General features: G+C 37.2%; 1 protein-coding gene across 1 annotated transcript in view; it reads left to right on the forward strand.

Moving 5' to 3' along the window:
* The first annotated feature begins 5178 nt into the window (after positions 1 to 5178).
* LOC111158053 (ATP binding cassette subfamily A member 9) overlaps positions 5179 to 23467 on the forward strand; it is a 71807-nt gene continuing 53518 nt past the window's right edge. Inside the window, exons 1-13 of the mRNA XM_022519849.1 lie at positions 5179 to 5274; positions 7032 to 7239; positions 9255 to 9419; positions 10250 to 10353; positions 10949 to 11175; positions 18520 to 18661; positions 18910 to 19095; positions 19995 to 20142; positions 20543 to 20711; positions 21477 to 21538; positions 22316 to 22426; positions 22850 to 23025; positions 23269 to 23388. Of these exons, the coding sequence (XP_022375557.1) occupies positions 5179 to 5274; positions 7032 to 7239; positions 9255 to 9419; positions 10250 to 10353; positions 10949 to 11175; positions 18520 to 18661; positions 18910 to 19095; positions 19995 to 20142; positions 20543 to 20711; positions 21477 to 21538; positions 22316 to 22426; positions 22850 to 23025; positions 23269 to 23388 (1914 nt within the window). The remainder of the gene's footprint in view (positions 5275 to 7031; positions 7240 to 9254; positions 9420 to 10249; positions 10354 to 10948; positions 11176 to 18519; positions 18662 to 18909; positions 19096 to 19994; positions 20143 to 20542; positions 20712 to 21476; positions 21539 to 22315; positions 22427 to 22849; positions 23026 to 23268; positions 23389 to 23467) is intronic.

The raw sequence follows: 23467 nt of genomic DNA on the forward strand, positions 1-23467 counted from the left end.
TGAGAGTAAGTTAATCTCTAAAATTGTGGTTGTTTTGCATATAAAACTATAACTTATGACTTCAAATAGGGAATGCCAAACATTTGGATGGGGACTAGTAAATGCAGTAAATTATTAGTTGTTTTGATTCTCCAAATCATCCAGTATTTTATATTGTACAGCTAAAAAAAAACCAGTTGGAGAACTAAGTGTTTTTTGTTTTTTTTTTTTTTTTCCATTTCACCCCATGACTAAAGCATAGCATATATTATCTAAAAGGGTATTGGGCGAATTGAAAGGAATATAACCTTATGTTGCCTCTTTGCAAGTATGATGATGGGCTGTTTCCCAAGTGGTTAGAATTACTTATTCTTTTTTGTTTGTTTTTACTTTTACTGCCAGAGGATTTCTAAGCACTGGGGGTAGGGAGCGGGAGGGTAGGAGGGGGGCACATGATTTTCTGAGTTTTGAATTGTTTTAACTGGCTTGAGAATATTTTCATCAAGAAAATGTAGGACAATATTTTTATTGACCTTGTTCGTCATACTACATCTTTGATCTAACTTGTTGTGCAATGTGTTTATTCTCTGAAGATGAGGAAATCTATCAGGCGGGGCATGACTGGCTTTTTATAGCCACGTTATTATTTCTAGATCACACGACTTCCTATTCAGAGCAATTTAAGCTAGTTAGATGTTTTGTGCTCCTCTGGTGAATAGTAATCCCTGCCCCCCTGGTATTTACATCAGGATGTGTAGTGGGAAAAAAAAAATCAGTCCTAACAGACAGAAGTAAATAACCATAACTGTGACTGATCATGTTAATTCTGTAGTCATCAGTAATACTTTCTGGCACACGCATTCCTCCACAGGAAGAAAGGAGAGCAACATATTTAACCCCCTCAGATACCATGGTTTACTAGGGCACTGATTTCTTAATTGGTAATGTTGCGCTTTCATTTGAGTTGGGGTCTCGAGGCCATCACAGTCTGCTCTGTTAACACTATCATCAGGAACTCAGCAATGAACCTTTGTTCATTTCTGGACAATTTTTGTTCTACAAGGGGGCACCTCGTAAAGGCAACTCTACACCCTAAAGCCCTCATCCTTGTCTTATTCTCTGTCTTCTCGCTTTCTTTTGTGCTCCTTGTGTTAATTTTCTGTTGTGGCTGCAACAGAGGACCTTGAACTTTATGGCTGAAAACAAAGCAGATTTATCATCTTACTGTTGGGGATGCGAGAAGTGTGATGTGAGTCTCACTGGATGAAAATCAACGTGCTGGCAGGGCTGCATTGGTTTCTGGAGGACGTGAGGGAGAATTCTGTTTTCTTGCCTTCTACGGTTTGCAGAGGCTGCTGGCGTTCCTCAGCTCATGCCCGCCTTCCTCCATCTTCAAAGCCAGCAATGGCTTGAGTCCTTTTAACAGCACCTGCACTATCTATCTTTTTTACTTTTCTTTTTCACTTTTCAGGACCTTTGTGATTACATTGGGTCCCCCTAGATAACCCAGGACAGTCTCCCTGACTTAGTTGATTAGCAACCTTACTCTCATCTGCTCCCTTAATTCTTAATACATCATGTAATGTAATATATTCACAAGTTCCAGGATTAGAACGGGACCATTCTTCTGCCTGCCTTATTCCTCTTCAATTATTCCTTACCTTTCAGACTGAAATGGCGGATGCACAATATTCTCTGCCTTGAGTAGGTGACCTTCCCATTTGAGCCACCTCCTGAATACCAGTAGGAACCAGCATATTCATGGCTTTGCTCTCACCCCATGGATAAGATCAGCATTAGGCCATGAAGGTAGTAGCCAGAAACAACCTTATTAGTAATATGTTGGAAGAGACAATAGCAGTTCTATGGTTTCCATCTCTCTTCAATATGGCACCAAAGAAGGATGCCATGACCCCCAAAACCCAAGTCTTATTGACCTATTGACTTGTGCTCCAAGCTTTGCACCAAAGCTCAAGCCAATATGCTTGGAACACTTCCTGGATCAATTACCCTCCTACAAGGTTGGGTTCTGTTAACTAAGATGACACCTTATGTTTTCTTTATCAACTTGGATAACTCATGGGTATTTGTGTTTTGTAAGTCTCAGAGTTGTTTTGTTATTCTTCCTGATGGGAAAATAATGAGATAGATTTCTTGCAATTCAATTATGGAGCTCATTCTGGGAGATACACTAGTAATTCTTGGATTGCACTAGGATGACCATATAAATAATTACATCATGCTACCACTCCCAGACTGAGGGTTATATCTGAAATTGGCTGCCTTCACTAGGTTTGAAAGAGACCATTTAATGGCTGTTAGACAGCTATGTCCTGAATTGTTGTTGTTATATAGGTTCTCTATATGTAATGTCTTCTGCTGATGACTTGGCCTACTTATTGGAAACTGACAGTCTGGCTGATTGGTAGATTTGTGTGTAAGCCTAAAGGGTAGCACTCTCTCCCTGTGAGCTTAAGCCCTTACATGGATTATCCCCAAGGCCAAGGTTGAATCCATAAATAGGAAGCAATGGATGACTATTCCACTGACAAGAGCAGAACACCATGGGGGTCTACAAATCATCAGGTCTCAATTGCTTCCAGTGATATACTATTAGAATGAGGTTTTGTTCAAGGAACTCCAAATATAAATTTATCTGATTCATGTGTTCATTGTTTGCTCACTCTTTCTCCCTATTTCTACCTCCCACCTATCCACTCATATGCATGCAGGAGTAACAGACATCATGAATCTGAACATTATTTTAGGTGCTCTTTTCTACTGGCAATAAAATGGGGCCCGCTACTTTGCAAGAATCAAAGTTGTCTGTAATGACACCACACATACCCCTTTACCGAACAGACCTTACCACAATAACTATATTTTTCTGCCCATATTTTTCCAACAAAGAGCACCTTCACACCACTGGGTCCAACTCTGGCAAGTTCTCAGAATCTAGACAGCTTGAGAAGGCACAGAACTTCAAAAGTTCTTTCTATTTTACCTCTTTCACTTTTTTTTTTTTTTTTAAGAAAATCCAACATGGCTGTAAGGTGAAGAAAAAATTGGTTAAGCTATTTTTATTCTTGGCATATTAGACTCTTTTCCATTCTACTTCTTACATCCCACCCACACATCCCCTAAGGTTTGATATTTTCCCTCCACATCTTTGCAAATACCCTTTCCAGTAGATGCACCTTGTCTTTCTGCCCACACCTAGATGAGGTGCTTGCCCAGGTATGGAAGCTGCAAGGGTGGATCTCTTTACACCCATCATGGGCTTGTCTTTCTTGAGAATTCAGTTCATCAGTGTCTCCTCGCATCTATTGCTTTTTGTTTGTGTCGTGGGAAATGTGGTTTAATTTTGTTGGGTTATTGCTATTTCTTAGCATTGGTGTAAAGATGTTCCACATTCTTCTATATCTCAGCTGTGGATTGAACAGAACAACTATATTGTATTCAAGCAGATTCTCATCACCTCCTTGATACTCCGTAAGGTGGAACTAGATGCCATCCTTCTGCTATGGCCTTTAACCCTACAGGTCATTTCAAGTGAGAGACTATTGCGTGGTTTTCAGGGATTTCATCATAATTTTAGATTCAATTAATTTTCTTAATCTTCAATCAATATGCCTATTTTGGACAGGAGAGTCGGAAAACTTTTTTGTGTGTATTTCTTAATTTGAGGCAACATTTAATAATTTGGCTGACATTTTGTGGGGGAGTATCTGTGGTTTGGGGTTAAATCGTATTCTAGTTTTATTGCAAATATATATTTCTTCTTGTGCCTTCTCAGGCAATTCTTTGTATTTGTCCCTTTGGGTAGATTTTTCAAAGGAAATTGGGCGAATCACTTTTTCACTTCCACTTTGAACATATCAGGCTGATTTTTGTTCCGTTATCAACTGTTTACTCATTCCTTCCTGAACAACCCCACCTCTACCCCTGCAACTTAATTCTAACTTTTCCCTCTGTCCTTTAATTTTAAAAATACCATTCTTTTTTTGTCATTGTATTTGATACTTGGCAAGCCTTTTTAGGAAATATGCGTCTTCCCACTACCTTGAAAAATTAATTTCCATTGGGTTTTTACAAGGTACTTTCTTCAATATATTTTTCTCCTGTTTTTTTCTTCTTTTGGGATATCTCTTTACCAAATAATTTACTTTTGATCTTACTTTTTTTTTCTACTTCATGTATTTTTAATCATGTTTTTAAATGAGTTTAACTTTCATTGAAAATCTGGCAAGATTACAAAATTTTTCTCTGTAGCATAGATCTTATGTTCTTTACTGACTTCAGTGGGATTTTTAAGTATGTAATTTGCTTTTCATTTTTTCTTTCTTCTTGAATTTTATTGTAGTCATTAAATGGAAGATTTGAAAACTTTTCTTCTGTTTATTATAATAAAATTTTCTTTGGAAAGATCATATATTTTCTCTGCCTCTTGAGAGTAATCAATCTTTCCTTATGTTCTAGCATTTGGGGGCTCCTGATAATGACTGGATGGACCAAGTAGTCTGAGTGGATCCCTCCTTGAGCTCCTCTGGATGCTGGTAGAGTCTCTGATCTTGCCCTAAATGGTGGATTGATCCACACAATCCTTAGACAAATTTCAACAACAACATTGGCACAGTGGTTAAGAGTGAGGTCTCTAGGAGCACCTGGGTGGCTCAGTGGGTTAAGCCTCTGCCTTCGGCTCAGGTCATGATCCCAGGGTCTTGGGATCAAGCCCCGCATCGGGCTCTCTGCTTGGCGGGGAGCCTGCTTCCTCCTCTCTCTCTGCCTGCCTTTCTACCTACTTGTGATCTCTGTCTGTCAAATAAATAAATAAAATATTTAAAAAAAAAAAAGAGTGAGGTTTCTAGAACTTGGTCATCTAAGTTAAATCTCTGGTTCTGCCACCATTAGCTGTTTGGTGAGTCTCTTAGCCTCTGTGTGCCTCATATCCCTCATCTTTTAAATGGGGAGAATAGTAGGATCTATCCCAAAGATTTATTATGAGGATTCAACTAATTGATTTGTTAGTTAACTTGTGCTTTCCTTTGTATGTTTTTAGCCTTCTGGCTCCCTTTCCTACACATGGAATTGGAAACAGCTGTTATGATGTTTCTTTTTGGTTTGGTTGCACAATGCTTCCTATTTCAGACCATCACATTTACTTCCTTTACTTCTTTATTTTAAAATAAACAGGTCAGAATGATCAAGAGACACTTAAGTGTGGGTCAGCAAACATGGGCTCTCCTCTGCAAGAATTTTCTGAAGAAATGGAGGATGAAGAGAGAGACCTTGTTGGTATGGTTCAAAGTCTACATCGTCTCATATTTAGGAAAGGAAAATGTTTTTGGAGGGGGCATTGCAAATAGTTTATCTTCATTATTTAATGTTTCATATATATTCTATTGTTAACTAACAGGCTGGAAAATTTTTTCAAATTCTGGACTTTGCTATTACTTCAAATGACAGTCCTTTAAGTATATTATTTGTCTGACTAGAGGCATTCTTTAAATAATCAATATTCAGAAACTCCCTGAAAAATAAATCCATATCTTTGTATTGCAAATAATAATTCTTAACATATGAACTCCTTTGAAATTCACGAAGGTATAGGTACAAAAGTTCAGGGTCAAAGTCAAAGAAAGACACAAATTTAATCCAGAATTAATCCAGCAAGTAACCCAAAATTAAAAACAAAACAAACAAACAAACAAAAAATTCAGAAGACAAATTGTAGCCCTTCTACACATTTGTACTAAGGATACAGACAGTGTCAATTTGGAAGAAGTAATGAAATATAAACAAACAGAAGAAGAAAATGACATTTTGAACTTTTGCTTCTATTAAGACAGTGCTGTTTTCTTCTGATAAGAATGATCAGATGTACTTTGTGTAGAAAATTAAGTAAATTGAGAAAAATACATTTAAAAAGTTAAAATCACTTATAAAATGCCCGTAGTTCAAGGGTTAGTGTATTAACATTGGATCTTATGAACATTTTGCGTGTATGTGTGTGTGTTCTTTCAACAAATATATATTGAATGCTTGGATTGACAATAAATAAAGCATAAAAAATCCAGCATGGAGTAAAGATTATAAAGTATAAATATAAAAGTTGAATTCTATACTATATAGATGTGTTACTTCCAACTTTTTAACTGTTTTTAATATAAGCACCACAACTGTCAATTGATCTATCTAGATAGAGAACAACACACATACGAAAATAAGATCAGATGGTAAATAAGATATTTTATTTTTTTTATTTTTTTTTAAGATTTTATTTATTTGACAGAGAGAGATCACAAGTAGGCAGAGAGGCAGGCAGAGAGAGAGAGAGAGAGGAGGAAGCAGGCTCCCTGCCCAGCAGAGAGCCCAATGTGGGACTCGATCCCAGGACCCTGAGATCATGACCTGAGCTGAAGGCAGAGGCTTAACCCACTGAGCCACCCAGGCGCCCCGATAAATAAGATATTTTAAAGTCCCTGTGTTTAGAATCAAAAGTATGTAATAGGGTCTTTTCTTAACACCAGAATTTAAATGCATCCTGTCGCATTTCCAGTTTCAGAATGTCGTCACAATGACAAGCACTTTTTAAAATTCTCTTTATGAGCAGTGTTTTGGGACAGTCTTCTTTCACATGTACAGCATTAGCTGATAAAAATAGGACCTCGGTTCTGTTTTTGAGAGCTGGAAACCAATTTCGTGACACCTAACACTTCTCTACCCATGGACACACAGGTGTCAGCATGACTGTAAACTACTGGGTCATTCCTGAAGCAATCTAGCCTCTAACACTCACATTAAAGGATGATAAACTTAGACTCTCAATTATAATTGGAATCAGTGCTACAGCTCTCTTTTGGTGGACAATGTGTGTATTTCAAAATACGCGAATCAAAGGGCAAAAGAAAACGGAAACACTTGGAAACTGGGAGAGTGGAAAAAATGGTCCATGCTACATAACAAAACTACACGTTTGAAGTTCTTATGGATGATTTCTCTGTGGATGAGCAGCTCTTGATTGGTTTCATTTTTCTCTCATTGCTGTGTAGGAATGGTTTTTCTCGTTTCTTCTAGTATTGCTTGCATACCGACTTTCCTCCAATTTACATCAAGTTAATGACTTTCCTCAATTGCCTGCAATGAATCTGGGACGTGTAGATAATTTTAATGACTCTAATTATGTGATTGCATTTGCCCCTGAATCCAAAACAACCCAGGAGATCATGGAAAAAGTGGCTTCAGCCCCATTCATGAAAGGTATGTTCTCTAGCAGTTCTTGACGTTTTCCTGATTTGCAAAACACACACATTTATTTTGGGATTTTGTATTATCCTCATTATCATCTGTATCAAAATGAGACAGTCTGGTATTATTCAAATGTATGTTAGTGAGAAGATTTTGGAAATATTGGACATCACTAGAGCATAGTTTTTAATTCTCTTCAAATACATAAAGAACTGAGAGGGAAATTAGACAGTAAAACCAAGAAGTCAGCAGTAGCTACCAACAAAACTAGATAGTAGAGTATTTCTCCAAACCCCACAATATAAGTGGGGGGGAGGAATCACCAACAGCCACCAAGCCTGCATGGCATCTCTCTGGGGTGTTGGGAGAGCAAAGGGGAGCAGTGGGGTATCTGATGGAGCTGGAAAGAGCCCCCTGAGAGGAAACCAGTACCCCTTGCAAAGCAGAGTAGGTCAATCTGTGAACAACTGAAATAATTTTCAGCAACTATCCTGGTAGGGTAGTATTAGGCAGTTATCCCAAAGCTGTTACATATGGAAAGTGGGATATACCAAATAGGTAATTATGAAGTAGTCTCTTTCTCCCACCCCTCTGTCTTGGAAACCCAGGAATCTCAGTCCTGGAGGAAAGGAGATGCAGAGGTCTGGGACAGGAAATTTACAGGGTAAAGAATATTGTCAGGGCACTAGGGTGGTGCAGTGGGTTGAGTGTCAGACTCTTGGTTTTGGTTCAGATCATGATCTCAGGATCTGAATCATGAGATTGAGCCCACATCAGGCTCTGTGCTCACCACAGAGTCTGCTTGAATCTTTCGTTCCCTCTGCCCCTCCCCCCCAATATCGAGCACATGCACTCTCTCTCTAATATTTTCATTCCAGATTGCTAGGAAGCCAGTGATAATGAATAGGTTCTGTCAAAGGGACTCGATTTGAGGAGACTCCCACTGGTCTAGTTGGCATACTTTGAGCTTCAATAAGAATAGTAGGCGTGATGATATGATACTCATCCAATGTATACATAAAATCCAGGCTTCCACAATGTATTAAAAGGAAAAAAATGCTTTTAGAATATGGTACAGAATCAGTTCTTCTTATGAAAATTTGTGTATGAAGAGAAGATACCCAGTATTTATCCTATATGAACTATATTAGTGGATAAACAGATGCTGGAAAGTACTATTTTATAAATGTTTCCACTAAAACATAAAAAACAAATGATGGCAATATAATATACCATTTTAAAACTCCCATTGAAATAATGGATCTAGGTACTGAGTATCCATGGATGCTAATAATATCTCTAAATACCAGATTATCAGAAATCCTGACACTCTAATGAAAGAACATACCACCACCTCTAATTTCACCAAAGGGATTTGACCAGAGTCTGATTAAGCCTCTGGATGCAGCTGCCAGATTGCAGGAGATGCAGAGAACTAGAAGCATATCATAATGCACTGGAAGTACGCTCCATCAGAATCCAGGCTGCAGGGAATTACATGGGCTAAGTAGCCTGGGTTTGGTCAGTAACAGTTATTAATTCTGTTGTATCTTTTAGGTATCTTGAGATGCTATCTTGAGAAAACATTCTCTAAACTTAATGATTTTATGTTGTCTTCAGAGGTTTGGCCACATTGACACCATGGTCACGTGAAAATACATCTTATAATTATATGATATATTTCAACTTTGGATAGGTCTTTGTATTGCTGTGTATTGCTAGGGGCATTCCTGATGTAATAGTGGTATTGATATTATCCCAAAATCAGTGCTTTAAATCATTGGTGTAAAAGTTTATTTGGAAAGACATGATCTATTTGTGATAAAAGTGATTGCCCCATAACTCTGATTTTATCCAGAATTTTAGACACTCTGCCACAGTATGGGCCTCTTATTTAGGATCAGCCCTGCCTTTAGTGAATAAAGAGGTTTAACATTAAATAATTGTAACATAATTGAATATGGTCTGCTGTCATTGGACCACATAAAAATCTTCCTTATTAGCTACTTCTTTCTTTCACATGCCAGGAAGAAGAATCATGGGGTGGCCAGATGAGAAAAGCATGGATGATTTGGATTTAAACTACTCTATAGATGCAGTAAAAGTCATCTTTAATGATACATTCTCATATCATCTGAAGTTTGTCTGGAGAGGGAGAATCCCCAAGATGAAGGAACACAGAGACCATTCAGGTAATTTTCCTACTGGAAGGATTTTTGGTTTTTGGTTTTTGGTTTTTTTGCTATTATGTCATTAGCCGCTAGAAGACACATGCGATCTCTGAAGTCTACACAACCATATGTTGGATGTTCTCTTAATTTCTGAATATATTCTCTTAATTTCTGAATATAAATGCGATTTATTCTTATTTAAATAAAGCCTGTGTTCTTAAGTATATTGTTTTATTAAGAAATAATATTTGCTATTATTCCTATGCCACAGCTAAATATAACCTGAAGGAAAGATTCTTGCTCATTGATTCCCAAACATTTTAAAAAATGTAGTGTTGGGGTGCCTGGGTGGCTCAGTGATTAAAGCCTCTGCCTTTGGCTCAGGTCATGATCTCAGGGTCCTGGGATCGAGCCCCACATCGGGCTCTCTGCTCAGCAAGGAGCCTGCTTCCCCGTCTCTCTCTGCCTGCCTCTCTGCCTATTTGTGATCTCTGTCTCTATCAAATAAATAAATAAAATCTTTTAAAAAAATGAAAAAAATTTTTAAAATGTAGTGCTTTCATGGCAAAAACAACAGAAGAGCAAAGCTAAAAAAAAAAAGCATTCTTGGCTAACTGAGAGAATGATAAGATTGAATGCAAATTATTGATAACTGGCCTTAAAAACATTAATAAAGCAATTCTGGTGTATTCTTCTTGGGTATGTTCTTCCAAACTCACTGGAGAAGTCCTACCATACACTGTATTATTGTGGATTTGTAGTGTCTTTTCGAACATTTGAAGTTTTGATTTTTCCTATAACCAAGATCATCCCATCCCATCATAAATGGTTGTGTTCTTCTTTTACTATAGCTCATTGTCAAGTAATGGATGAAAAAATCACATGTGAAGGTTCCATGTTCTGGGAGAAAGGTTTTGTAGCTTTTCAAGCTGCCATTAATGCTGCTATTATAGAAGTGAGTATTGAGTTAAAGAAAAGTAACTGCATTGTATATTGCATTTTGATGCATGGTGCTATAATAGATTCCCCTACCTTAGCATTTACTTAATTGAGTCACTGAATTTATTTGGCACAATACAGAGAAGAACTGCTATATGTAAGCCATTATGCTAAGCACTGAAGATCAAGAAATCAGTAGAACACAGGTACTTTTCTCCAGGGATCCTGGATATTGAGGGGACAGAAATATGGACATGAAGTCACAATAAAAGTTTAGGTTCTATCATGGAATTACACATGCTGTGCAAGGCAAACAATGAAGCAGAACATACTCTAATGAGAAATATTGGGGAAGATGACTAACGGAAGTGACATTTCAGTTGCACCTTCAAGCATGAGTAAAATTTTGTGCAGGGAAGATGGTAAATAGGAAAGCTCTAAGGAGTCAGTCAGAACTTGGAGTGTTTCAGGAACTACAAGGGGTCATATAGATTTATATGAACATATATATTTAAATGTAGAATGCACATAATTTGTTATAACTGAGAGAAAATACACGAGGTTAGAACTGGTGTGATGATAACAATGTGTTCCTTGATACCTTCCCTTAGATCACAACAAATCATTCAGTGATGGAAGAGCTGATGTCAATCACTGGTATAAACATGAAGATATTACCTTTTGTTGCCCAAGCAGGAGTTGCAACTGATTTTTTCATATTCTTCTGCATTATTTCTTTTTCCACATTCATTTACTATTTATCAGTCAATGTTACACAAGAAAGACAATACATTAAGTCATTGATGATAATGATGGGCCTTCGAGAGTCATCATTCTGGTAAGTAACATGGCCACAATCTATCATGCAACATAGATAAACACAACAAGCTAGCTGGTTGGACTCCCTAAGCCTATGAAGTATGATATTTAAACTGGATTCTTTCCTAAAGAGGTACATCATAAATTAATGGAATAGATTCAATTAAGCATGGTAAATAAAGCTTTCCAAACCTCTTTAAATTAAAGGAAGCCTGATCCCATAGGTGTCTACTGATACCCAAGTCATTAAGAAATAAAAATGATGACGCTCAGTCACTAGTTGCTAGACATGAGTACACCCAAATATGTTAAGAACATGAGGTTTCTATTGTTCAATGAAATACACATTTCAGATATTTCATGAGATAAGGTGGTTAATACTGCCCTTGAATTGAATGAATCATCACTCTAATGACACTGATGGGGAAAGAAAAAAAAAAAAAGCCTGTTATGCTCTTTCAGCACAGAACTTCCTTAGTGGTGGACTAACAGTGTGATTAGAACACAAGCCTGGGAGATAGAAAGCCATGGGTCTTCTCCATCTGAGCATTACCACCCCAAACAACCTACTTAATTTCTTAAAACTCTGTTTCCTTTTCTGTAAAACATTGTAATGGCATCTATCTCTCACTGACTATGAGTATTAAAGAAGGGAATGTACTTAATGTGCTTAGCATTGAGCTCAGCAAAAAATTAAGCATTCAATATTAGATGACAGTTGATAGAAATTTGGGAATGGTCATAGTCTGAGAGGACAGTAGATGTAAGTTAAGAAACCAAGGAGTGATGAATGCCTGGGTGGCTCAGTTGGTTAAGTGTCTGCCTTCAGCTCAGGACATGATCCCAAGGTCCTGGGATTGAGCCCCACATCAGTCTCCCTACTCAGCCAGGAACCTACTTCTCTCTCTCCTCCTCCTCCTGCTTGTGCTCTCTCTCTCTCTCTGTCAAATAAATAAATAAAATCTAGAAAGAAAGAACGAATGAATGAACAACAACAAAAAGAAACCAAGGAGTGAATCTCCAACTAGCAACAAGAAAAACTTAATGAATTTAGTCAAGGGATGTATTTGAGATATAGAATAGCAAAAGTATGAGTTCTGGACTGAAAAAGTCATAGTTTGAATTTGGTTTCTTTATACACTGATGTTATTCTCACTGGTAAACAAGATTTGTAGAATCTACAGAATAGTTCTGGACATATGAAATGTAGTTTTTAAAAGGATGTTAGGAGAGTCCAGGATGGCAGAAGAGTAGATCTTAATTTCATGTGGTATCAGGAATTCAGCTAGAATAGCTTTCAAACCATTCTGAACACTTGCAAACTCAGCTGGAGATCTAAGGAAAGAATTGTTGCAAAACTACAAATAGAAAAGTGACCACTTTCTGCAAGACAGAATGACAAGATGGAAAAACTCACCTCAAAAAAAACAAAAAACAAAAAAAACAAAAATGAACAAACAAAAAAACCAAGAGGCAGTACTGACTGCCAGAGACCTAATCAGTATGGATATAAGTAAGATGTCAGAAATAGAGTTCAGAATAATAATTATAAAGATACCAGCTGGGCTTAAAAAAAAGCATAGAAGGCACTAGAGAATCCCTGTCTGAAGAAATAAAAGAACTAAAAATCTAACCAAACCAAAATAAAAAAGGCTATTAATGAGATACAATAAAAAATGGAAGCTCTGGGACGCCTGGGTGGCTCAGTTGGTTAAGTGGCTGCCTTTGGCTCAGGTCATGATCCCAGCGTCCTGGGATCGAGTCCCACATCGGGCTCCTTGCTCAGCGGTGAGCCTGCTTCTCCCTTTGCCTCTGCCTGCCACTCTGTCTGCTTGTGCTCTCTCTCTCTCTGACAAATAAATAAATAAAATCTTTAAAAAAAATGGAAGCTCTAACTGCTAGGATAAATGAGGCAGAAGAGAGAATTAGTGATATAAAAGACAATATGATGGAGAAAAAAGAAGCTGAGGAAAAGAGAGATCAACTACTACTAGATCACAAGGGGAGAATTTGAGAGACAAGTGATACCATAAAGCAAAATAATATTAGAATAATTGGGATCCCAGAAAATGGGGACAGGAGGTATATTGGAGCAAATTCAAGAAGAGAGCTTCCTTAATCCTGGGAAGAAAACAGGCATTCAAGTCCAGGAGGCACAGAAAAACCCACTCAACAATCAGTTAAAATAGGTCAACACCCTAATATATAATAGTGAAACTTGTAAATCTCAGAGACAGAGAGAAAATCCTGAAAGCAGCTCAGGAAAAGAGGTCCTTAACCTACAAGGGTAGAAACATTAACCAATCAGCAAACATCCACAGAGACCTGGCAAGCCAGAAAGGAGTGGCATCATATAATCAGAGTGCTAAATGGGAGATATACGCAGCCAAGAGTAGTTTATCAAGTTAGAATATCATTCAAAATAGAAGAGATAAAAAGCGTCCAGGACAAACAAACTAAAAGAATTTGTGAACACTAAATCAGTCCTGTAAGAAATATTAAAAGGGATCCTTTAGGAGAAGAGAGGGGCCAAAAGTAACATAGACCAGAAAGGAACAGAGAAAGTATATAGAAATTGTGACTTTACAGGTAACATAATGACATTAAATTTATATCTTTCATTAATTGCTCTAAATGTAAATGGGCTAAACATCCCAATCAAGACACAGGGTATCAGATTGGATAAAAAAGCAAAACCCATCGATATGCTGTCTGCAAGAGATTCATTTCAGACCTGAAGATACCTCCAGATTGAGAGTAAGGGGATGGAAAACCATTTATCATGCTAATGGACACCAAAAGAAAGCTGGGGTGGCAAACCTCATATCAGACAAATTGGATTTTAAACCAAAGACTGTAATAAGAGATAAGGAAGGATACTATATCAAAACTGAAGGGTCTATCCAACAAGAAGTTCTAACAAATTGTAAATATTTATGTCCCTAACATGGGAACAGCCAATTATATAAAGCAATTAATAACAAAATTAAAGAAACACATCAATAATAATACAAAAGTAATAGGGGACTTTAACATTTCCCTCACTGCAATGGACAGATCATCTAAGCAGAAGATCAACAAGGAAACAAGGGCTTTGAATGACACACTGGACCAGATGGACTTCACAGATATATTAGGAGCATTCCATTCTAAAGCTACAGAATTCACATTCTTCTCAAGTGCACATGGACCATCCTCCAGGATAGATCACATACTGGGTGTACAAATCAGCTCTCAATTGGTACCAAAAGATTAGGATCATTCCCTGCTTATTTTTGGACCATAATGCTTTGAAACTGGAACTCAATCACAAGAGGAAATTTCGAAAGAACTCAAATTCATGGAAGCTGAAGAGCATCCTACTAAAGAATGATGGGTCAACCAGGAAATTAAAGAAGAATTAAAAAAATCATGGAAACAAATGAAAATGAAAACACAACAATTCAAAATCTTTGGGATGCAACAAAGTCAGTCATAAGAGGAAAGTATGTAGCAATACAAGGCTTTCTCAAAAAACAAGAAAGGTCTCAAATACACAACCTAACCTTATATCTAAAGGAGTTGGAGAAAGAACAGCAAATAAACCCTAAACTTAGCAGAAGATAATTAATAAAGATTAGGGCAGAATTGGGACACCTGGGTGGCTCTGTCAATTAAGCATCTGCCTTTGGCTCAGGTCATGATTCCAGGGTCCTGGGATCTAACCCCATATCAGGCTCCCTACTCAGTAGAGTCTGTTTCTCCTTTTTTCTCTCCCTCTACATCTCCCCTGCTCGTGCTCTCTCTCGCTCTCTCAAAAAAAGGGAAAAAAAGGATTAGAGCAGAAATCAATGAAATATAAATCAAAAGAACAGTAGAACGGATCAACAAATCTAGGAGTTAATTCTTTGAAAGAATTAATAAGACTTTAATAACACTGATAAGCCTGTGGCCAGACTTACCAAAAAGAAAAAAGATTCAAATAAAATCATGAATGAAAGAAGAGAGATCAAAACCAACATCAAAGAAATACAAACAATTATAAGAACGTATCACAAGTAACTATATGCCAACAAATTATGCAATCTGGAAGAAATGGGTGCATTCCTAGAAACATACAAACTACCAAAACTGAAACAGGAAGAAATAGAAAACCTGAACAGATCCATAACTAGCGAGGAAATTGAAGCAGTAATCGAAAATCTCCCAACAAAAGAGTCCAGGGCCAGGTGGCTTCCTAGCAGAATTCTACTAAACTTTTAAAGAAAAATTAATACTTATTCTTCTGAAGCTGTTTCAAGAAATAGAAATGGAAGGAAAACTTCCAAACTCTTACTACGAGACCAGCATTATATTGATCCCAAAACCTGACAAAGACCCCACCAAAAAGGAGAATTACAGACCAATATCCCTGATGAACATGGATTCAAAAATTCTCACCAAATATTAGCCAATAGGATCCAACAATACATTAAAAGGATTATTCACCACAACCAAATGGGATTTATTCCTGGGCTGCAAGGGTGGTTCAATGTCCACAAACAAATCAATGTGATACACTATATTAATAAAAGAGAGGACAAGAACCATATGACCTCAATAGGTGCAGAAAAAGCATTTGATGAAATTCAGCATCCTTTCTTGTTTAAAACCTTCATAGTATAGGCATAAAGGGAACATATCATAAAAGCCATATATGAAACACCCACAGCAAATATTACTTTCAATGAGGAAAAACTGAGAGCTTTTCTCCAAGGTCAGGAACATAGCAGGGATGTCCACTATCACCACTGTTTTCAACATAGTACTATAAGTCCTAGCCTCAGCAATCAAACAACAAAAGGAAATAAAAGGCATCCAAAATGTCAAACAAGTCAGACTTTCACTCTTCACAGATGACATGATACTTTATGTGAAAAACCCAAAAGACTCCACCCCAAAATTGCTAGAACTCACACAGGAATTCAGCAAAGTGGCAGGATATAAAATCAATGCACAGAAATCAGTTGCATTTCTACACACCAGCAACAAGACAGAAGAAAGAGAAATTAATAGTCAATCCTATTTACAATCACACCCAAAACCATAAGATAACTGGGAATAAACCTAACCAAAGAGGCAAAGGATCTGTACTCAGAAACCTATAGAACACTCAGAAAAGAAACTGAAGAAGACACAAAGATATGGAAATATGTCCATGCTCATGAATTGGAAGAACAAATATTGTTAAAATGTCTATGCTACCTAGAGCATCTATACATTCAATGCAATCAAACATCATCAACTTTTTGACAGAGCTTGAATAAATAATCCTAAAATTTGTATATAATCAGAAAAGACCCGAAATAGCCAAAGGAATGTTGAGAAGGAAAATCAAGCCTGGTGGCATCACAACCCCAGACTTCAAGCTCTATGACAAAGCTGCAATCATTAAGACAGTATGGTACTGGCATAAAAATGGACACATAGATCAATGGAACAGAACAGAAACCCCAGAAATGGATCCTCAACTCTATGGTCAACTGATCTTCAACAAAACAGGAAAGGATATCTAATGGAAAAAAGACAATCTCTTCAACAAATGGTGTTGGGAAAATCAGACGGCCACATGCAGCAGAATGAAAGTGGATCATTTTCTTACATCATTCACAAAAATAGACTCAAAATGGGTGAAAGACCTAAATGTGAGAAAGGAATCCATCAAAATCATAGAGGAGAACACAGGCAGCAACCTCTGTGACCTCAGCTGCAGCAACTTCTTGCTGGACACGTCTCTAAAGGCAAAGGAAACAAAGGCAAAAATGAACTATTGGGACTTCATCAAGATAAAAAGCTTTTGCACAGTAAAGGAAATAATCAACAACAGAATGGGAGAAGATATTTGCAATGTCTTATTAGATAAAGGGGTAGGGTGCCTGGGTGGCTCAGTGGGTTAAAGCCTCTGCCTTCAGCTCAGGTCATGATCTCAGGGTCCTGGGATCGAGTCTCTCATCGGGTTCTCTGCTCAGCAGGGAGCCTGCTTCTTCCTCTCTCTGCCTGCCTCTCTGCCTACTTGTGATCTGCCAAATGAATAAATAAAATCTTTTAAAAAAGAAAAAAAATAAATAAAATGAGAAATTTACAGAGAGTCAGAGAAAAGTAAACAATATGATAAAAAGAAGAGAGAAACCAAATAAATCCAATGAAGGAAGGTTAAAAAAAAATCAGGACTTTTCCCCCATAAGAAAAGGCTGTGACATTCTACTGATAATGCATATGAATGAAATTAAGAAGTTTATAGGACTCAGAGAGATGAACAATTTCAGATGAACAGATATGATTGAGCAAAGGGTACCATTACAATTAGGCAAGATTTACTAAAACGTGATGGCATTTTATACTTTGGAGAAAAGAAAGCTAAGTGTTCATCATGGTCTCATTATAAACCAGTTACCACATTAAACACATAACGTACAACATTTCATTTAATTATCTTATTTTTCAGTAGACATTAAGGAAATTTAGAGAGATCCTGTAGCTACCTCTCAAATCATACCATTACAATGTAGCACAGAAAGCCTGAACCTACATCTGTATGATTAGGAAGCTTGTTATCTTTCCCCTATAAAAAACTTTATTCCTGTTTTTTGTGGCAATGATAGCAAGAAAACCATATCTTCGTATCCATCTATCTTTCTGTATCTCTGTGTTGCAATGCCTACCTGTGTATCTGATCTATACCTAATCCATATCTAATCATCTCTATAAGGGGTTAGCAAGCTATTTGGACAATCTGCAAGCTAGTAATGACTTTTATGAAAATGCCTAAAAAATCAAAAGAACAATAATATTTTATGGCACACAAAAATTTATATGAAATTCCAATGTCAGGGTCTATAAATAAATTTTTTATTGGAATGGAGTCCAGTCATTTACATGTTTCCTGTGACTGCAAAGGTAGACTTCAGTAGTTGCAAGAGACCATATGGTCCAAAGAGCCTAAAAGATTTACTATCTGGCTCAGCAGAGAAAATGTTTGCTGATCCCTGCTTCATGTTTTTCCTCCATAGTATTTATACTCTACTGAAAGATGTAGTCCAGAATGGATATATAGGTTGTAGATGTCTTCCCAGAAAACCATTCCCAATTACCCTCATTACATGACTCTGCCTATTTCTTTCTGATTTTGCAATTAGTTACCTATTTTACCTGTTTACTTGTTTATTGTCTACCTCCCCTGGTAGCATATGAACTTTGGGGACAGAGAAGTTTTCTAATCTCTTAGCTGTTATATTCCCTTTGTTCTTCATAGAGGGTAAGCTTCCCAAGTCATTTGCAGAGTAAATGCATAAATAAAATGATTAAAGTGCCAGCCCTCTGAACTGATGCTTAGTTTCTGTGCTAGGCTCTCCTGGGGTTTGATGTATGCTGGCTTCATCTTTATTGTGGCTACTTTGATGGCTCTTATTACAAAATCTGCCCAAGTTGTCGTCCTAACTGGCTTCATGGTGGTCTTCACTCTCTTTCTCCTCTATGGCCTGTCTTTGGTGAGTTGGTGAATTTAATATCTTTCTCTCTCTCTCTCTCAGAGAAAGCCTGCCAGTCATTTCTCACTGATTCTAGTCACACCTCTTCTGTTTCTGTTTGCTGTATAACAGTATTTGCATGAGACAGTATCTGGGGGCAGGGGGAGAGGAATGGATGTTATATATTTTTGAATTATGAAATTTTTTTATTATGATACTGATGATTCTCAGAGATTTATATACTACCTGAAGTTTTTCTCTCCTCTCAGATAACTTTAGCTTTCCTGATGAGCGTGTTGATAAAGAAACCTTTCCTTACTGGGTTGGTTGTCTTTCTCCTTACTGTCTTTTGGGGGAGTCTGGGATTCACTGCATTGTACAGACATCTTCCTGCATTTTTGGAATGGACCTTATGTCTTCTTAGCCCTTTTGCTTTCACTGCTGGAATGGCCCAGGTAAGAGTTAATATAACGACTTCATATTTTACAGAACATTAAAAAGTTCTCTCTGAGGAATTCATCCTCTATGTTCTAAGCATCAAAATTCCTACCCACTTTTGTAAAGATACACATGTAAGGTATTGGGGGGGGTATTTTTCTCTCCCAGCATAACTGGCTTTAAGTCATTAAAGATAGGTTGATACTTCATTATTGACGTGGTTCTGCTTTTACTTTCAATGGGTTTTCCCAACGAACATTTAGCTTATTTAATGCACAGGGAACATGACTCTTAATACTATCACAAGTATTTGAAAACCAGGAATTCAATAGAAATAAATTTTTATTTTTAATTGGCCAATTGTACATGAAACTGAACCCCTTCTTGGAAAACTTAATTCTAGGTGTGACATCATAGCCGTAAAATTCTACATGAAAGGTTACATTACATATAAACTCATTGTAACGCACTATAGTGTGCATTACAATGTACCATGTACAATTTCTTATTATAATAAGAAATTAGTATTGTGTCTTCTGTCCAGCCATTGAAGTATTTCCAGCCTTTCATGTTTTTACTTTCAAATAGTGTCCCCTTTCTAGAACATCCCCTTTGCCCCCATCCTACAACTGATGAAATCCTTAGGCAGTCCCTCCTGTGAGTTTTCACTTCCCAAAGTATTTGCTCACTTCTGCCAATGGGTCTCTAAGCCTTCAGTACCTACCTCCACTAACTTCCCAAATTGATTTGTAGTTATATGGATTCAGTGTCATGTCTTCCAATAGATTAGAGCTCTGTGAAGACAGGAACCGTGTTTTATTTTTTTCAATCTCAGTGTTCAGCAGAAATAAGACAATAATAATTCTTTATACTCCATTTATCCTTCTAAAATTCAATGTATGTATCTTTTTTCCAGCTTATACATTTGGACTATGATGTGAATTCTAACATCCATTTGGATTCTTCCGACAACCCATACCTAATAATAGCTACTCTTTTCATGTTGGTTTTTGATGGTCTTCTGTATTTGGCTTTGACATTATATTTTGACAAAATTTTGCCCAGTAAGTAGTAACCTAATTGTGTATCAGTGCAATTTCATTCAGTGCATTTCTTTAAAATAACTGTCTACAACATACCAAATATAAATTATCAAGCATTTTTTTCAACATTTCTAAAATGAACCCAATGGTATTCTGCATTTCGTTTTATAGAATTGCTTTCTAAGGTCTCATTCTACCACAATATTTTAAATTGTTTCTTTTTAAAGAGACACTTGCAAGAGATGAAAGATAATTATACTATTAGTGCTTATATTAGTGCTAGATGAAGAAAGCTAGATGGTACTGGATCTTAAGGGTGTTTAAATGCTTCCCAAAGCAGCTGCCTTGACAAACTGTTCTGTGATCAATAACCCTTAAAGAAGTGACTGATCCAATACTCAGTTGCCTCCTGTTCATATAGCTGAATATGGACATCGACGTTCTCCTCGGTTTTTCCTGAATTCCTCTTCTTGGTTTCAACACCAAAGGGCTGATCATGTGGCCCTTGAGAATGAAATAGATTCAAATTCTTCATCCAATGACTCTTTTGAACCGGTGTCTCCAGAATTCCATGGGAGAGAAGCCATCAGGTAATAAATAAATTACATGAAGGTGCAAATGGAGAACAGGCCAGGGACCCGAGCTCTATCTGGAAAAACATAGATGTGACAAAGATTTCCTGGGTGTCTCTTTGTACCCACCTATATCCAGGCCGTTCCACTCACGAAAGGCCACGATTATTGTTAAAAGCACTCAGTTTTCCCACATTGTCAGCATTTATACTTACAAGTATCTTATTGTAGAACAACAAATATCAAGGAATAAATAATCTTCATATTTCCATTTCTCTCATTTTCTTTTTTCCCTCTTCTTGATGCTGTGCTCCCTTTCTGTGACTGTTTTCTTTAGGAAAGACACTGTCATCGTATCCCTTGTTATTCTTCATCTTTTCTCTCTAATTTACTCTGTCTCTCTCCTCTTTGCTTCCTAATGGAGAAGGGGAGAAGGGAGAGGCAGGTGATGCGGAAAAGGGGAAAAAAGCATCCAGAGAGATGGGAAGAAAATGTAAGTTAGGGTACTCATGCCATGCATATCTTCCATTTGAGATATGGGTGTGTTTTATTCAGTGCTGCTTTCTTTATTTCCAAACAACTAGAAATCCCTAATTTCCCTGGGTCTTTGCTCAACATTTGTTCCTCATTCAATTCGCCATTGTCTCCTGAGGAAAGTTCCTGTCACCATGGGTCACGTGAGGGAAAGAGCCCCTGGAATTTTCTCACAACCCCAAAGACTTGATTTCTCAACTCTCTGTCTACTTCCACAATGTCCTTAACACATTTTTCTCCCTTTTTCAGAATAAGAAATCTTAAGAAAGAATATAGAAAAGGAAAACATGAAAAAGTAGAAGCCTTGAAAGGTAATGAACTAACATCATATTTAATATGGCTGTTCGATTTGGTGACTATGCCTCACTGTTGTACTGTCTTCATGGGGATAAAGAACAGATATTCCAGACCACAATTCTCCTTCATTTGAGCACACTGTGTTTCCTCCTGAGTATACATAAAACCATGGAACAATTTTAGAAAGTCAGGGTGTGCCATGGATAACTTATGGGTTTGAAAGTTGTATGATTGCATCATGAAGTTCTTTATGTTCAACTCATCACACTCCCTAATCCTAATAAATGATCTTTATTATAGTCAGCCCATTTTTAATGACAAAACTGCCCTCATCCTAAAAATTGTTAATCACATGATAATATATCATCACAATGCTATAGCTATAAAGTGTGTATCATGGAAGATGCAATTTTAAAAAGAAGGATTTGGGGATGGATTTTATTTTGAATATTGCTAGACAAATATATACATGTTATAAGAAATTATAAAAACTTTGGAGAATGTGGGGGCACCTGCATGGCTCAGTTGGTGAAACGTCAGACTCTTGATTTCGGCTCAGGGTCGTGAGATCGAGCCTCACATCGGGCACAACACACCGCACAGGTCTGCTTGAGATTTTCTCTCTTCTTCTCCTTCTGCCCCTCCCCCTGCTGTGCTCTCACTCTAAATAAAAAAATAAAATCTTAAAAAAAAATTGGGGGGGCAAATGTAAAGTTAATATGTAGGCTCTGAATGGGATTTTTGTTTGTTTGTTTTTTTGTTTGTTTGTTTGTTTTTTGTAATAACACCAGGTCTGGTATTTGACATATACGAAGGCCAGATCACTGCCCTCCTTGGTCACAGTGGAGCTGGGAAAACCACCCTGTTGAACATGCTCAGTGGACTGTCCGTCCCAACGTCAGGTGAGAAGATAATTACAGGCAAGAACATGAGCCCATAAGTTAACTGTGCATTTTATTCGTTAATTAGTTTTGTTGGTTCATTTCAATAGTTAGTAGTTTCATTAACTGCTAGTCACACCGGGTACTTCAGAGACAAGTCTTACAAGTTTCCCCAAGGTTTTCTTTTAATAGATGTATGTTCTACTCATTCAGAAAAGTCTTTGTGGTTTTAATATTTCAAAATCAGTAGCTTTATAAATGGGCACTCTAGCTTGTTCAGATGAATTGTGAGCATTATCTTTTTAGTCAAGAGTGTACTCCATAAAGGTACAGTATGTTTAAAAGACTCTAGTGTTAGACACACATTGTTTTTTCCCTTTAAAATATCGTAAATGAAGCATGGCAGGTTATCCTGATGCTGACTGTTAATTTTTCTGCTTCTAGGTTCGGTCACCATCTATAACCACACCCTTTCAGAAATGGCTGACTTGGAAGGCATCAGCAAGCTCACTGGAGTCTGTCCACAATCCAACGTGCAATTTGGCTTCCTCACTGTGAAAGAAAATCTCAGGCTTTTCGCTAAAATAAAAGGGATTCAGCCGCATGAAGTGGAACAAGAGGTAGAGGAACATATTAGGTGCCACACATCCATGAACGTGAAATTGTTTATCTAGAAAATTCTAAATGTATTTGTGTTATTGCTACATGGTTCATCATCAAAAGGGCAAAAAAGCCCTTGGCAATGAACAGCAAAACAACTGTGTCTTTAAAAACAAACATGCTGGGTTTTGGACTAAACATCCTTTTCTTTCTTTCTTTCTTTCTTTCTTTCTTTCTTTCTTTCTTTCTTTCTTTCTGGTTAGATACAACAAGTTTTAAGGGACTTGGAGATGGAAAATATTCAAGATATTCTTGCTCAAAATTTAAGTGGTGGACAAAAAAGGAAACTAACTTTTGGGATTGCCATTTTAGGAGACCCTCAGGTAAGTCAAGCCAAAATTACTGGTGAATGAGATTGAGGACTGTGGAACTATTGTATTCCATCAGACTGAATTTGCAAAT

This window comes from Enhydra lutris, unplaced genomic scaffold, assembly GCF_002288905.1.
Source record: "Enhydra lutris kenyoni isolate GAN:26980312 unplaced genomic scaffold, ASM228890v2 scaffoldscaffold57, whole genome shotgun sequence".
NCBI classification, from domain to species: Eukaryota; Metazoa; Chordata; class Mammalia; order Carnivora; family Mustelidae; genus Enhydra; species Enhydra lutris.